Source organism: Ranitomeya variabilis, chromosome 6 (genome assembly GCF_051348905.1).
Source record: "Ranitomeya variabilis isolate aRanVar5 chromosome 6, aRanVar5.hap1, whole genome shotgun sequence".
In the NCBI taxonomy this organism is placed as follows: domain Eukaryota; kingdom Metazoa; phylum Chordata; class Amphibia; order Anura; family Dendrobatidae; genus Ranitomeya; species Ranitomeya variabilis.
Genome location: NC_135237.1, coordinates 89556634 through 89572781, shown reverse-complemented (window position 1 = coordinate 89572781; position 16148 = coordinate 89556634). Strand labels below are relative to the sequence as shown.

At 44.4% G+C, this 16148-nt stretch overlaps 1 protein-coding gene across 5 annotated transcripts in view; it reads right to left on the bottom strand.

The window, feature by feature from the left end:
- The window catches only part of STK31 (serine/threonine kinase 31), a 150438-nt gene that overhangs the window by 36571 nt on the left and 97719 nt on the right, over positions 1-16148 (bottom strand). For all 5 annotated transcript variants that reach the window (XM_077268772.1, XM_077268775.1, XM_077268776.1 and 2 more), the window contains 3 exons: positions 12759-12839; positions 12554-12679; positions 5893-6018 (listed from right to left, as the gene is read on the bottom strand). In XM_077268772.1, the coding sequence (XP_077124887.1) occupies positions 5893-6018; positions 12554-12679; positions 12759-12839 (333 nt within the window). The remainder of the gene's footprint in view (positions 1-5892; positions 6019-12553; positions 12680-12758; positions 12840-16148) is intronic.

Sequence of the window (16148 nt, the reverse complement as noted above, 5' to 3'; positions counted from 1 at the left end):
GGAACTTATCTAGATGTGTGGTGAGCACGTTCAACCCCCAAGTGCTTCACAGAAGTTTACAACGCAGAGCCGTGAAAATAAAAAATCATTTTTCTTTCCTCAAAAAAGATGTTTTAGCAAGCAATTTTTTATTTTCACAAGGGTAACAGGAGAATTTGGACCCCAATATTTGTTGCCCAGTTTGTTGTGAGTACGCTGATACCCCATATGTGGGGGTAAACCACTGTTTTGGCACACGTCGGGGTTCGGAAGGGAAGTAGTGACGTTTTGAAATGCAGACTTTGATGGAATGCTCTGCGGGCGTCAGGTTGCGTTTGCAGAGCCCCTGATATGCCTAAACAGTAGAAACCCCCCACAAGTGACCCCATTTTGGAAACTAGACCCCCGAAGGAACTTATCTAGATGTGTGGTGAGCACTTTCAACCCCCAAGTGCTTCACAGAAGTTTATAACGCAGAGCCGTGAAAATAAAAAATAATTGTTCTTTCCTCAAAAATTATGTTTTAGCAAGTAATTTTTTATTTTTGCAAGGGTAACAGGAGAAATTAGACCCCAGCAGTTGTTGCCCAGTTTGTCCTGAGTACGCTGGTACCCCAAATGTGGGGGTAAACCACTGTTTGGGCGCACGTCGGGGCTTGGAAGGGCGGGAGCACCATTTGACTTTTTGAACGCAAGATTGGCTGGAATCAATGGTGGCGCCATGTTGCGTTTGGAGACCCCTGATGTGCCTAAACAGTGGAAACCCCTCAATTCTAACTTCAACACTAACCCCAACACACCCCTAATCCTAATCCCAACTGTAGCCATAACCCTAATCACAACCTTAACCCCAACACACCCCTAACCACAACCCTAACCGCAACACACCCGTAACCCTAATTCCAACCCTAATCCTAACCCTAATCCCAACCGTAACCCTAATCCCAACCCTAACCACAACTGTAACCCCAACACACCCCTAACCCTATCCGTAACCCTAACCACAAGCCTAATCTTAACCCTATTTCAAACCCTAGCCCTAATTCCAACCCTAACTCTAATTCCAACCCTAACCCTAAGGCTATGTGCCCACGTTGCGGATTCGTGTGAGATTTTTCCTCATGATTTTTGAAAAATCTGCAGGTAAAAGGCACTGCGTTTTACCTGCGGATTTACAGCAGATTTCCAGTGTTTTTTTGTGCAGATTTCACCTGCGGATTCCTATTGAGGAACAGGTGTAAAACGCTGCGGAATCCGCACAAAGAATTGACATGCTGCGGAAAATACAACGCAGCGTTTCTGCACGGAATTTTCCGCACCATGGGCACAGCGGATTTGGTTTTCCTTAGGTGTACATGGTACTGTAAACCTGATGGAAAACTGCTTCGAATTCGCAGCGGCCAATCCGCTGCGGATCCGCGGCCAATCCGCTGCGGATCCGCGGCCAATCCGCTGCGGATCCGCTGCCTATCCGCTGCGGATCCGCTGCGGATCCGCTGCCGATCCGCTGCGGATCCGCGGCGGATCCGCGGCCGATCCGCTGCCGATCCGCTGCCGATCCGCTGCCGATCCGCGGCCGATCCGCTGCGGATCCGCGGCCGATCCGCTCTGTGTGCACATGCCATAACCCTACCCCTAACCCTACCCGTAACCCTAACCCTACCCCTAACCCTACCCCTAGTTCTAACCCTAGTTCTAACCCTAACCCTAGTGGAAAAAGAAAAAAAAATATTTTCTTTATTTTATTATTGTCCCTACCTATGGGGGTGATAAAGGGGGGGGTTTATTTATTATTTTTTTATTTTGATCGCTGTGATAGAACCTACCACAGCGATCAAAATGTACCTCTAATGAATCTGCCGGCCGGCGGGCGCACTGAGCATGCGCCCGCCATTTTGGAAGATGGCGGCGCCCATGATGGAGGCGGACGGGGACCGGGAGCCTCGGTAAGTATAAGGGGGGGGAGATCGGGGCACGGGGGGGGCGTCGGAGCACGGGGGGGTGACATAGGAGCAGGGGGGGAGCGGGCAGGAGGACGGGGGAGCGGACAGCAGGACGGGGGAGCCGGCAGGCGGACGGAGGGGACCGGACCCTATAACGGAGCACTGGGGGGGCGATCGGTGGGGTGGGGGGGGTCACATTAGTGTTTCCAGCCATGGCCGATGATATTGCAGCATCGGCCATGGCTGGATTGTAATATTTCACCAGTTTTTTAGGTGAAATATTACAAATCGCTCTGATTGGCAGTTTCACTTTCAACAGCCAATCAGAGCGATCGTAGCCACGGGGGGGTGAAGCCACCCCCCCTGGGCTGAAGTACCACTCCCCCTCTCCCTGCAGATCGGGTAAAATAGGAGTTAACCCCTTCACCCGATCTGCAGGGACGCGATCATTCCATGACGCCACATAGGCGTCATGGGTCGGATTGGCACGGGTTTTCATGACGCCTATGTGGCGTCATGGGTCGGGAAGGGGTTAATTAAACTTTAGTTTGTTGGAAAACCCCTTTAAGTAGGGGCCGCTTTCGGCCTTAATGACCATGCCCCATTTTTCAATTCTGGCAGGTGTCAATTTATGCGGTAATAATTCTGAAATGCTTCTACACATACCAGTGATTCCGAAAGTGTTTTTTTCATAACACATTGTACTTCATGGTAGTGGTAATGTTCGGTCAATGAAGCGTACGTTTATTTATGACATTCATGGAAATTTGAAGAAAATTTTGTAAAATTTGCAATTTTATAATTTTTATTCACTTACAGCAGATAGTCATAGCACACATTTAGCAGGAGATTTACAAGTGACAGACAGTTTTGAGCACGCCATCCCTAAAAAATAAAAATAAAAAAAAGGAATGCTATTTTAACAGTGTAGCATTCAGAAGGACTGACAGACCAATGGGTCACAGTAGCTCAGTCCTCTCCCAACAACAAGGTAGTGAAGGACTGGAAAGCTGCACGCTGCTCAGGAGACAAGCGGAGAATAACCCTTCAAGTGTGTGAATCAAAATATGCGACTTTAGAAAGGAGTGACTTTTTAATTCACTATTTCTATTTATTCCTGTGCTTGTAAAATCCAGATTAGCGTTGAGCTGTTGAGGGTGCATACTGCTGCGCTAGATGTTTGCACATTGAGCATTTGGAAGCATAGATACTGGATGTAGATATAGAAAGCCAATCTTTGCTCACAGAGAAGGGGTTTGCAGGGGTTAATGGGGTCCGGGCTCAAATCCCACCAAACACAACTGTAAAGAGTTTGTATGTTCTCCTTGTGTATGCGTACGTTTCCTCCCACAGTCCAAAGACATAGTAATGGGGAATTTAGATTGTGAGCCCTAATGAAGACAGTGGTGATAATGTCTATAAAGCGCTGTGGAAATTAATGGCGCTATAAAAGTGAACACAATAAAAAAGGGGGTTTGTTATAAAAAGTCTGAAATTATAATGGAAGAGGCAGAAAATATCCACAGAAAGCAAATAGATGAGGCAGCAAATCAAGGAGAAGAAATTATTATGGGGGATTTCAACTACCCTGACATAAGTTGGGGCGCAGGAAGAGGCCCAGCAAAGGATTTATTTACAATACACCTTTACACCTGCTGCAGAACCCAACAATGTGGGTTTGGGATGGACACCAACACTTAATTTTAACCAATAGGCAAGACAGTGTCTCACATGTACTGTTGGGCATCACTTCAGTAAGGCTATGTGCACACTTTGCGTGTGACCTCTGTGGGTTCTCCCGCAGTGGAATTGATAAATCTGCAGGGCAAACCCGCTGCGGTTATCCCTGCAGATTTATTGCGGTTTGTTCCGCTGTTTCCGCTGCGGGATTACTCCTGTACTATTGATGCTGCATATGCAGCAATATGCAGCATCAATAGTAATGTTAAAAATAATAAAAATTGGCTATACTCGCCCTCTGACGTCGCAATCTCCTCGGCGCTGCACTCGGCGGTCTGGTTCCAAAGATGCTGTGCCGAGAAGGACCTTCGTGACGTCACGGTCATGTGACCGTGACGTCACCGCAGGTCCTGTTCGCACAGCAACCGAGACCGGGGACGGCTGCGTGCAGCGCTGAGAGGTGAGTATAGCATCATTTTTTATTTTAATTCTTTTTTTTTTTTTACACTATTTATGCTAACCAGGGCCTGGAGGAGAGTCTCCTCTCCTCCACCCCGGGTAGCAACCGCGCATTATCCGCTTACTTCCCGCAACGTGGGCACAGCCCCATGCGGGAAGTAAGCGGATCAATGCATTCCTATAGGTGCAGAATCGCAGCGATTCTGCACAAAGAAGTGACATGCTGCGGGTTGTAAACCGCTGCGTTTCTGCGCGGTTTTTCCCGCAGCATGTGCACTGCGGTTTGCGGTTTCCATAGGGTTTACATGTTAATGTAAACGCTATGGAAACTGCTGCGGACCCGCAGCATCAAAATCGCCGCGGATCCGCGGTAAAAACCGCGAAGTGTGAACATGGCCTAATAGTGATCACAAACTGATACATTTTCACTTATCCTTTAGGTGACTGTCAGTTCAGAATGATTAAACAAAGTACAGGCGCTCGGTGCATCATGCTGAAGCCAAACATTTAACTGCACCTTCCCACCCACTTATTTTCCCTTTATCTCCACATTCATTCACCCTTTTTAGTAAAGGAGCTACAAAAACACTAAAGTAGACTAAGGGTACCGTCACACAGTGCCATTTTCATCGCTACGACGGCACGATCCGTGACGTCGCAGCGTCGTATGATTATCGCTCCAGCGTCGTAGACTGCGGTCACACTTTGCAATCACGGCGCTGGAGCGATGCCGAAGTCCCCGGGTAACCAGGGTAAATATCGGGTTACTAAGCGCAGGGCCGCGCTTAGTAACCCGATGTTTACCCTGGTTACCAGCGTAAACGTAAAAAAAACAAACAGTACATACTCACATTCCGGTGTCTGTCCCCCGGCGTTCTGCTTCTCTGCACTGTGTAAGCACCATAGCCGGAAAGCAGAGCGGTGACGTCACCGCTGTGCTCGCTTTCCGGCCAGCAGGCGCTCACAGTGCAGAGAAGCTGAGACGCCGGAGGACAGACACCGGAATGTGAGTATGTACTGTTTGGTTTTTTTACGTTTACGCTGGTAACCAGGGTAAACATCGGGTTACTAAGCGCGGCCCTGCGCTTAGATACCCGATGTTTACCCTGGTTACAAGCAAACACATCGCTGGATCGGTGTCATACACAACGATCCAGCGATGTCAGCGGGTGATCCAGCGACGAAAGAAAGTTCCAAACGATCTGCTACGACGTACGATTCTCAGCAGGGTCCCTGATCGCTGCTGCGTGTCAGACACGACGATATCGTAACGATATCGCTAGAACGTCACGAATCGTACCGTCGTAGCGATGAAAATGGCACTGTGTGACGGTACCCTAAGGGTCAATCTTATTACAAAGCAAACCCATATGTACGGACACTTCAGATATCTTTCGAGTGATCTTTGTACACCCAGGCCTGCAATGAAGACAACGGGGTATATCTTCTACATCTAGGAAAGAAGACTTAATCGTCAGACGGAGATTCTTTGCTGTACGAGCAGTGCGATTATGGAACCCTCTGCTACACAAAAGTGGTGAAGGATGATTCATTATAAAAATATATTGTGTAGACTGAAGCAAACTAACTAGAGAACTTTGGCAATGAAGATCAATGTTAGGTTTATATGCAACAAAACAGAGCCCATAGAGAAACATGGTGGAAAATTCACAATGTTGCAGGGCTGCTTTGATGCTTTTGGGACTGGAGACCTTACTACGGCTATATGTGAAAACAAGTGCGGAAGTCCAGGAGTTATATGCTGCTGTAGTTGGTACACATATAGGTCATGTAATGGATACCTTTCTTTAAAGTGCATTGAGCTTCATTACCTTGCAAAAAAACAAGTAGAGAAGTTGCATTATCCCAGATTGCTCTTTTTGTTGTAACCAAGCCTTGTGATACTGCGATGCCCTTGTAATTACTTGTGCTTCTGTATCCACGCCTACAGAATAGCCCTAGAGGATAAAATACTAAAAATCAAGGACATTCAAGCTACAAACACTGGAGACCGTCAAATTAAATATAATACAGTAAACCTGTTCTTTTGTAGACACTGATCGGTTATTCACAGAAAACATTCAGTAATAATGCTGCAGCTCTCACTTTCAAATTGTCCTTCGCAAATAAGATCTCCCCCAGGAAGAAAGGAACCAAAAGCTCTATAGTGCCATATGTTAGGGTATGTGCCAACGCTGAGTACTGTCAGCAAAAACCTGTGTTAGCAGTTAAAACGCTGGGTAAAATAAACACATTTTGACTCGTTTTTACAAGCGTTTTTGAAGTGTTTTTCGTGTTTTCCAATGTCTCCGTGAATGGGTTAAAAACGATGCAAAACATGAAAAATGTAAATGTTGCAGATTTGTAAAAAAAAAAAAAAAAAAACCTGGGATAGTTCAAATAATAATAATAATGATAATAATCTTTATTTATATAGCGCCAACATATTCCGCAGCGCTTTACAGTGTTCAAATCTGCAAGGAAAGCCTTTAGTACAGGGGAGTGCAACTAATTTTCTCGAGGGGCTACATCAGACACCGTGTCTGTTGTAGAGTCAAACCAATAGGATTAAATTATTTCTGCTCAATATTAAGTAGAATAATTTCATATTGCACACAGTTTGGGTGGGCACATCCTGCTCCTTGGCTTTTCTCTGCAGGATAAATTCCAGGAGTCTTAGTGTAGTACGCGGCGTCCGAGAGACAAACTGACGAGGCGAGTTCAGACAGCTTTGGGATGCATGCCCTCTCAATCGGAAGCAGGACAAGGCCATCAAAATGCAAAATAAAAATGGCATAACCGTGCACTGAAGCCACATTAAGTGAATTGAAAGTATTTTTCTGAATAACTATCACTACCACTAACAGGTACAGTATTAGCATTCACTTTACAGGGGCCAAGTCCTGTATAGCAATGTATAGTTCATTTAATATTAATTATGGGGTTGACAAGCTCTCTTTAAGGGAAGGTTAAAGTAGATTTACAGGACATAAGTGATATATTATTCATTGCAGGAGAGCAAAACTAAGCTGTTGTGAATCTGTTTTTAACTTGAGTTGCCAGATCACAGTGGAGGCAGAACGTATGCGACCCTTTAACCCCTTTACCCCCAAGGGTGGTTTGCACGTTATGGACCGGGACAATTTTTACAATTCTGACCACTGTCCCTTTATGAGGTTATAATTAGGAACGCTTCAACGGATCCTGGTGATTCTGACATTGTTTTCTCGTGACATATTGTACTTCATGATAGTGGTAAAATTTCTTTGATATTACCTGCGTTTATTTGTGAAAAAAACGGAAATTTTGCAAAAATTTTGAACATTTCGCAATTTTCCAACTTTGAATTTTTATGCAATTAAATCACAGAGATATGTCACACAAAATACTTAATAAGTAACATTTCCCACATGTCTACTTTACATCAGCACAATTTTGGAACCAAAATTTTTTTGGGTTAGGGAGTTATAAGGGTTAAAAGTTGACCAGCAATTTCATTTTTACAACACCATTTTTTTTTAGGGACCACATCTCATTTGAAGTCATTTTGAGGGGTCTATATGATAGAAAATACCCAAGTGTGACACCATTCTAAAAACTGCACCCCTCAAGGTGCTCAAAACCACATTCAAGAAGTTTATTAACCCTTCAGGTGTTTCACAGGAATTTTTGGAATGTTTAAATAAAAATTAACATTAACTTTTTCACAAAAAATTTACTTCAGCTCCAATTTGTTTTATTTTACCAAGGGTAACAGGAGAAAATGGACCCCAAACGTTGTAGTACAATTTGTCCTGAGTACGCCGATACCCCATATGTGGGGGTAAACCACTGTTTGGGCGCATGGCAGAGCTCAGAAGGGAAGGAGCGCCGTTTGACTTTTCAATGCAAAATTGACAGGAATTGAGATGGGACGCCATGTTGCGTTTGGAGAGCCACTGATTTGCCTAAACATTGAAACCCCCCACAAGTGACACCATTTTGGAAAGTAGACCCCCTAAGGAACTTATCTAGATGTGTGGTGAGCACTTTGACCCAACAAGTGCTTCACAGAAGTTTATAATGCCGAGCCGTAAAAATAAAACAAAAATTTTTTCCCACAAAAATTATTTTTTAGCCCCCAGTTTTGTATTTTTCCGAGGGTAACAGGAGAAATTAGACCCCCAAAGTTGTTGTCCAATTTGTCCTGAGTGCGCTGATACCCCATATGTGGGGGGGAACCACCGTTTGGGCACATGGGAGGGCTCGGAAGGGAAGGAGCGCCATTTGGAATGCAGACTCAGATGGAATGGCCTGCAGGCGTCACATTGCGTTTGCAGAGCCCCAAATGTACCTAAACAGTAGAAACCCCCCACAAGTGACACCATTTTGGAAAGTAGACCCCCCTAAGGAACTCATCTAGATGTGTTGTGAGAGTTTTGAACCCCCAAGTGTTTCACTACAGTTTATAACGCAGAGCCGTGAAAATAAAAAAATCTTTTTTTTTTCCCACAAAAATTATTTTTTAGCCCCCAGTTTTGTGTTTTCCCAAGGGTAACAGGAGAACTTGGACCCCAAAAGTTGTTGTCCAATTTGTCCTGAGTACGCTGATACCCCATATGTTGGGAGAGCTCGGAAGGGAAGGAGCACTGTTTTACTTTTTCAACGCAGAATTGGCTGGAAATGAGATCGGACGCCATGTCGCGTTTGGAGAGCCCCTGATGTGCCTAAACAGATTATAACTGAAACCCTAATGCAAACACACCCCTAACCCTAATCCCAACAGTAACCCTAACCACACCTCTAACCCAGACACACCCCTAACCCTAATCCCAACCCTATTCCCAACCGTAAATGTAATCCAAACCCTAACCCTAAATTTAGCCCCAACCCTAACTTTAGCCCCAACCCTAACTGTAGCCCCAACCCTAACTGTAGCCCCAACCCTAACTGTAGCCCCAACCCTAACTGTAGCCCCAACCCTAACTGTAGCCCCAACCCTAACTGTAGCCCCAACCCTAACTGTAGCCTTAACCCTAGCCCCAACCCTAACCCTAACCCTAGCCCTAACCCTAGCCCTAACCCTAATCCTAACCCTAGCCCCAACCCTAACCCTAACTCTAACCCTAGCCCTAATGGGAAAATGGAAATAAATACGTTTTTTTAATTTTTTAATTTTTCCCTAACTAAGGGGGTGATGAAGGGGGGTTTGATTTACTTTTATAGCAGGTTTTTTAGCGGATTTTTATGATTGGCAGCCGTCACACACTGAAAGACGCTTTTTATTGCAAAAAATATTTTTTGCGTTACCACATTTTGAGAGCTATCATTCTTCCATATTTGAGACCACAGAGTCATGTGAGGTCTTGTTTTTTGCGGGACGAGTTGACGTTTTTATTGGTAACATTTTCGGGCACGTGACATTTTTTGATCGCTTTTTATTCCGATTTTTGTAAGGCAGAATGACCAAAAACCAGCTATTCATGAATTTCTTTTGGGGGAGGCGTTTATACCGCTCCGCGTTTGGTAAAATTGATAAAGCAGTTTTATTCTTCGGGTCAGTACGATTACAGCGATATCTCATTTATATCATTTTTTTATGTTTTGGCGCTTTTATACGATAAAAACTATTTTATAGAAAAAATAATTATTTTGGCATCGCTTTATTCTGAGGACTATAACTTTTTTTATTTTTTGCTGATGATGCTGTATGGCGGCTCTTTTTTTGCGGGACAAAATGACGCTTTCAGCGATACCATGGTTATTTATATCTGTCTTTTTGATCGCGTTTTATTCCACTTTTTATTCGGCGGTATGATAATAAAGCGTTTTTTTGCCTCTTTTTTCTTACGGTGTTTACTGAAGGGGTTAACTAGTGGGACAGTTTTATAGGCTGGGTCGTTACGGACGCGGCGATACTAAATTTGTGTACTTTTATTGTTTTGTTTTTTTATTTAGATAAAGAAATGTATTTATGGGAATAATATATTTTTTTATTATTTATTTAGGTTTGTTTTTTTTTCCCTTTTTTTTTTTTTTTTACACATGTGGACATTTTTTTAAAAACTTTTTTACTTTGTCCCGGGGGGGGACATCACAGATCGGTGATCTGACAGTTTGCACAGCACTCTGTCAGATCACCGATCTGACTTAGAGCACTGCAGGCTTACCAAGCGCTTGCTCTGAGCAGGCACTCGGTAAGCCACCTCCCTCCCTGCAGGACCCGGATGCCGCGGCCATCTTGGATCCGGGACCTGCAGCGAGGAAGGAGGTAGGAGACCCTCAGAGCAACGCGATCACATTGCGTTGCTGCGGGGGTCTCAGGGAAGCCCGCAGGGTGCCCCTCCCTGCGCGATGCTTCCCTTCATTTTGATCGCGGTGTGCCGGGGGTTAATGTGCCGGGGGCGATCCGTGACCGCTCCTGGCACATAGCGCCGGATGTCAGCTGCGATAGGCAGCTGACACCCGGCCGCGCTCCCCCCGTGAGCGCGGCCAATCGCGCTGGACGTACTATTCCGTCCTTGGGAATTAGGGCCCACCCCACATGGACGGAATAGTACGTCCAATGACAGAAAGGGGTTAAAGAGGATCTGTCACTTGCCATACATAGGCCCGAATTCATCAAAACATTTAAGTCAGAAAACTGGCATCAATCACTTTGAAAAGTTGCAAACGTTTTGCGCAACATGGAGCTGCCCAAAAACTTTAAGGCTGTGTGCACACGTTGCTTTTTTTTTTTCCCCATGTTTCCGGACATTTTCTGCAAGAAATCCGCATGCGTTTTTTTTTTCGCGTTTTTACTGCGTTTTTTGTGCGTTTTCTTCCGGAGCTTTCCCAATGCATTATATAGCGGGAAAAACGCGAATAAAGCGCAAAATTAATGAACACGCTTAATTACTTAAGCGGAAAAAAAACGCATCATGTGCACAAAAATTGCAGAACGCATTCTAAATGATAGGATACATATGTATGCGTTTTTATCGCATTTTTATAGAGAAAAACCGAGAAAAAAAAAAAACACACACACCGTGTGCACACAGCATGTTCATTAATTTTACGTTTTCGCATTTTTCCCACTATATAATGCATTGGGAAAGCTCCGGGAAAAAAAAAGCTTAAAAAAAAACGTGGTAAAAACGCAAAAAAAACGCATGCGGATTTCTTGCAGAAAATGTCCGGTTTTCATCAGGAAATTTCTGCAAGAAATACTGACGTGTGCACATAGCCTAATACAGTTTCAGGCAGCTCTGCCAAAATGGGCAGTGCTAAGGAGGACCTGGGGAGGGACATGGTGTGGCTATACCCCCCTGCAAATATATCAGCATTCCTTACGTCAACAATGTTACTCTATTCCCCACACAGATAACAGCTGCAGCTTGGAATACCAAACTGTTGCACAACTCTTAGGGAGAGCAGTATATATCAGCTTGAAGAGTATACCCCAATAATATTAAAACATAACCTTTAATAACCTCATTAAAATACAGACATACAATAAACCAAAAAAAAAGTGCTCACGCCGATAACAGTGCAGATAAAAAACTGGTTGGATCTCACCAATTGCAGACCAGGGAAACCCACGTAGATAATAGCGGGTCCCAGGGAGGGTCCAGGAGAAATGGAGAAATGTATAAGGGAGTGGAGACCTGTTCACTGCTCCCCTGTCGTGCCCCAGCATTTACTCCTGTCCTGACAAGGACAGGCCCAAGTGAGCCTTAAACTGGACACCCCCCACCAAGTGTGTAATAATAAATGCCTCCCAACGCGTTTCTTCTCCAATCACGGAGATTCATCAGGGGAATTCAGCAGAACAATGAGCTCCATTTTGCCCAAATGCATAGCATTGAGGATATCAGCAATGGCTGTATGTCCTCTGGTAGTCAGAGAGATTGTGTGTGGCCGTCTGCCACAATCGGTGAGTGGACCAGAAGTGAATCTAGCATCTATGGGGCCAAACTGAACGGTGCAGAGCATTCCATATGGGGCAGCTTTATAATGAGCATCTATGGGGCCAAACTGAACGGTGCAGAGCATATAGGGCACAGCTTTATAATGAGCATCTATGGGGCCAAACTGAACGGTGCAGAGCATATATGGCACAGCTTTATATGAAGCATCTATGGGGTCATAATGAACGGTGCAGAGCATTGTATATGGGGCACAGCTTTATATGGAGCATCTATGGGGCCATAATGAACGGTGCAGAGCATTCTATATGGCACAGCTATATATGGATAATATATGGGGCAATAATCAATGGTATGGAGCATTATATATGGCACAGCTTTATATGGAGCATCTATGGGGCAATAATGAATGGTATGGAGCATCTATTTTTATTTTTGAAATTCACCGGTAGCTGCTGCATTTTCCACCCTAGGCTTATACTCGAGTCAATAAGTTTTTTTGGGGGGTCGGCTTATACTCGGGTCGGCTTATACTCGAGTATATACGGTAGGTCATTTTCTGATTACACATTCCCTTTACAGGACTATAATGAAAACCATACTATACCTTGAGTAAGACATTTTGGTTCTGGACTTGAGTGCATACCAAAGGGCGTTTGCTGCTATATTCCTTGAGTGGTTCGGCATCAAACAGGTCCCTCTCCATACTGCCTGATAACAGACCCCCTGAATTCTAAGAAGACAGAAGCAGGCACATATAACCGTCTACATCACCACTACAAGCGGCCAATGACCACTGCCCACTGACTTACCATGTAGCTTGTTATCCCTACATCAAAGTACATTAAGGGAAGCTCAGGAAACCAGTTCTGGACCAAATCACTTAATAATGCCTAATGGGATAAGAAGATTTGTAACATTAATGGATGTAGCTAAAGAAACAAAACAAGCTTTAACTCATTTTTATTGTAAAACAATCTGAGCTCCCATTGCGCACCACCTTCTGTAAAGTGGAAACCAGAATAATTCTGCACCATTTATCTGCATACGTAAATAAAATCTTTACCACCATCTACTAACCAAGCCACATTTAAAGCGAACCTGTCAGCAGGATTGTGCTGGGCAAACTACAGACAGTGTCAGGTCTGCGCTGTTATACAGATTATAAAGATACCTGGGTTGATAGAAATCCATCCTGTGGTTGCGGTTTAATCTTTCTTTGCCTATGGCTCAGTCAGCGTGTACGTCTGTTGGGTTGGTATGCACCGATGGGACCACTGAGCATATAACAAAACGCAAAGTGAAAAGCGTCCTTACTGAGAAATCAGTGTTTAAATTGATATGGAAATGAGGCTGACAAGATATAGTATATCTGAAGCCTCTGTCACTGCAGCTCCATCCTCAGCGCCATCTCCCACTGCTAGACTAACACAGCCCCTGTCAGGCAAAGGAGCAGTCAGACAAGCAGGAGAAGGCGGCACTGGGAGGGGAACAGAGTTGGAGTGACAGAGGTTTCAGAGCTACAGCCTCATTTGCATATCACTTAAAAAACTGATTTCTCAGCTCAGTTATGGGAGAACAGACTAGACATATAAAGCTATTGTTGGACTGGTCTTAGAGACCTACATGCACATATAAATGATTGGGGGGCAAAATCCCAGATTCCCATATTACCCATAAATCTCTGCCTACTATTCTACAAAGGCAGTTGTGGTCAGATCACATTAACTCATAGTTATTAAGTTATGAATTTATTCCACGCTGAGCAGAACTTCAGATGTGTAGCTCAAAACAAATGCTTTACTTCAGACAGAATCAGCTGTGATCCCCTGCTGTAATGTCTGTATATATTTTTTTCTCCCCCAGCCCAGGAGCTGTGGTATATCCGACCTGTCCCTGAACGGTCAGACACGGCCATTACACAGTACACAGACGGAGCACATTTATAAGATTATCTGAGCACAGGAACAGTGGCTCAGTGGTTAGCACTGCAGCCTTGCAGCGCTGGGGTCCTGGGTTCAAATCCCGAGGACAACATCTGAAAGGAGTTTGTATGTTCTCCCCGTGTTTGCGTGGGTTTCCTCCGGGTTCTCAGGTTTCCTCCCATACTCCAAAGACATACTGATAGGGAATTTAGATTGTGAGCCCCATCGGGGACAGTGCCAATAATGCCTGTAAAGTGCTGTGGAATTAATGGCGCTATATAAATGAGTAAAATAAATAAAAATAAATTAATTGAAATGCATCCAATTGTGGGAGTTATTTTTATTCCAAGATCTATGGATTAAAATGTACTTTGTTTGTGGGACAACCTCTTTAATGTAAAATACAGGTGCTTCTTGCAAAATTAGAATATCATCAAAAAGTAAAAGTGAAACGCATATATTATATACAGTCATTACAAACAGAGTGATCTATTTCAAGTGTTTAATTCTGTTAATGATTATGGCTTACAGTAAATGAAAACCCCAAAGTCATTATAACAGTAAATTAGAATAATTAACAAAAAACACCTCCAAAGGCTTCCTAAGTGTTTAAAAAGGTCCCTTAGTCTGTTTCAGTAGGCTCAACAGTCATGGGCAAGACCGAACAGATGTCCAGAAGGCAGTCACTGACACACTCTACAAGGAGTGGAAGGAATAAGTGTGGTAGAAAAAGGTGCACAACCAACCGGGATAAACGCAGCCTTGGAAGGATTGTTAAGAAAAGGCAATTCAAAAATTTGGGGGAGATGCACAAGGAGTGGACTGCTTGAGTCATTGCTTCAAGAGCCACCACACACAGACATACCCAGGACATGGGCTATAAGTGTCACATTCCTTGTGTCAAGCCACTGATGACCAATAGACAACGCCAGAAGAACCTTAACTGGGCCAAGGAATAAAGAACTGGACTGTTGCTCAGTGGTCCAAGGTTTTGTTTTCAGCTGAAAGTAGATTTTGCATTTCATTTGGAAATCAAGGTCCCAGAGTCTGGAGGAAGAGTGGAGAGGCCACAATCCAAGCTGCTTGAGGTCTAGTGTGAAGTCTCCACAATCAGTGATGGTTTGGGGAGCCATGTCATCTGCTGGTGTAGGTCCACTGTGTTTTATCAAGACCAAAGTCAGCACAGCAGTCTACCAGGAAATTTTAGAGCACTTCATGCTTCCCTCTGCCGACAATCTTTCTGGAGATGGAAATTTCATTCTCCAGCAGGACTTGGCACTGTCCACACTGCCAAAAGTACCAATCACTGGTCTAAAAACAACAGTACCACTGTGCTTGATTGGCCAGCAAACTTTCCTGACCTTAACCCCATAAAGAACCTATGGGGTATTGTCAAGAGGAAGATGAGACCCCAGACCCAACAATGCAGACGAGCTGAAGGCTGCTATCAAAGCAACCTGGGCTTCCATCACACCTCAGCAGTGCCCCAGGCACACGGATTAATAAATAGATAATAGAAATTAAGCATTTTCACAATTGGTTGCATTTCTAATAATTAAAAAAAAAAGTTAGTGAGCAGAGATTAGCTTCCAATAACGTCTCTGATGTATCCTGTGTAACTGCCTGTGTCCGACTGTACGGCTGCTTTAGCTGCTGGTCGGTAAGCACGCTTTGTGTTGATATAAGAAATGGGAGGGAGGATAAGGCAATATTCTCTACTGGTGCGCCAGAAGGGACACTTCCAATCTGCTGAACAGTCTGACATTACTGATGGAATTTCACGAGCGTATAACATCAGATGCAATGTACTAATGACCCTCTGCTCCAGCTCTGCTGCAAGCATGAACCGACTGTCAATGAAATGTGCTTAGTGTCTCGCATGAGAGAATCGCAGTAGAGGTGTGGAGGAGGCGGCAAAAGTAATGTCTCCATCTCCTCCATTGCCGGTCTCAGAGTATAGTGGACTGCACTGGGATGACATCCGAGCGCAGTCCAATGTTTCACTCGAACCAATAGACTTGTAAGGGTGTGTGTGAGCCATGTCTCGCTGCCAATCGCAGAATGCGGAGATTGTTCACTTATGAAAATAATAGCAGATATGAGCTGCCCCATAGAATAACACTGGTCAGAGTGCAATGCAATGTTTTATGGCATAGCACTCGGCCGTGTTACAAGCTCATGTGACCCCAATCTACCCCTCGATGTTGGTTCTGTTCATCTAAGTAGCGACCGCATGTGATATAATGGAGGACCTTTGAGGTCATCACAATTATTCAC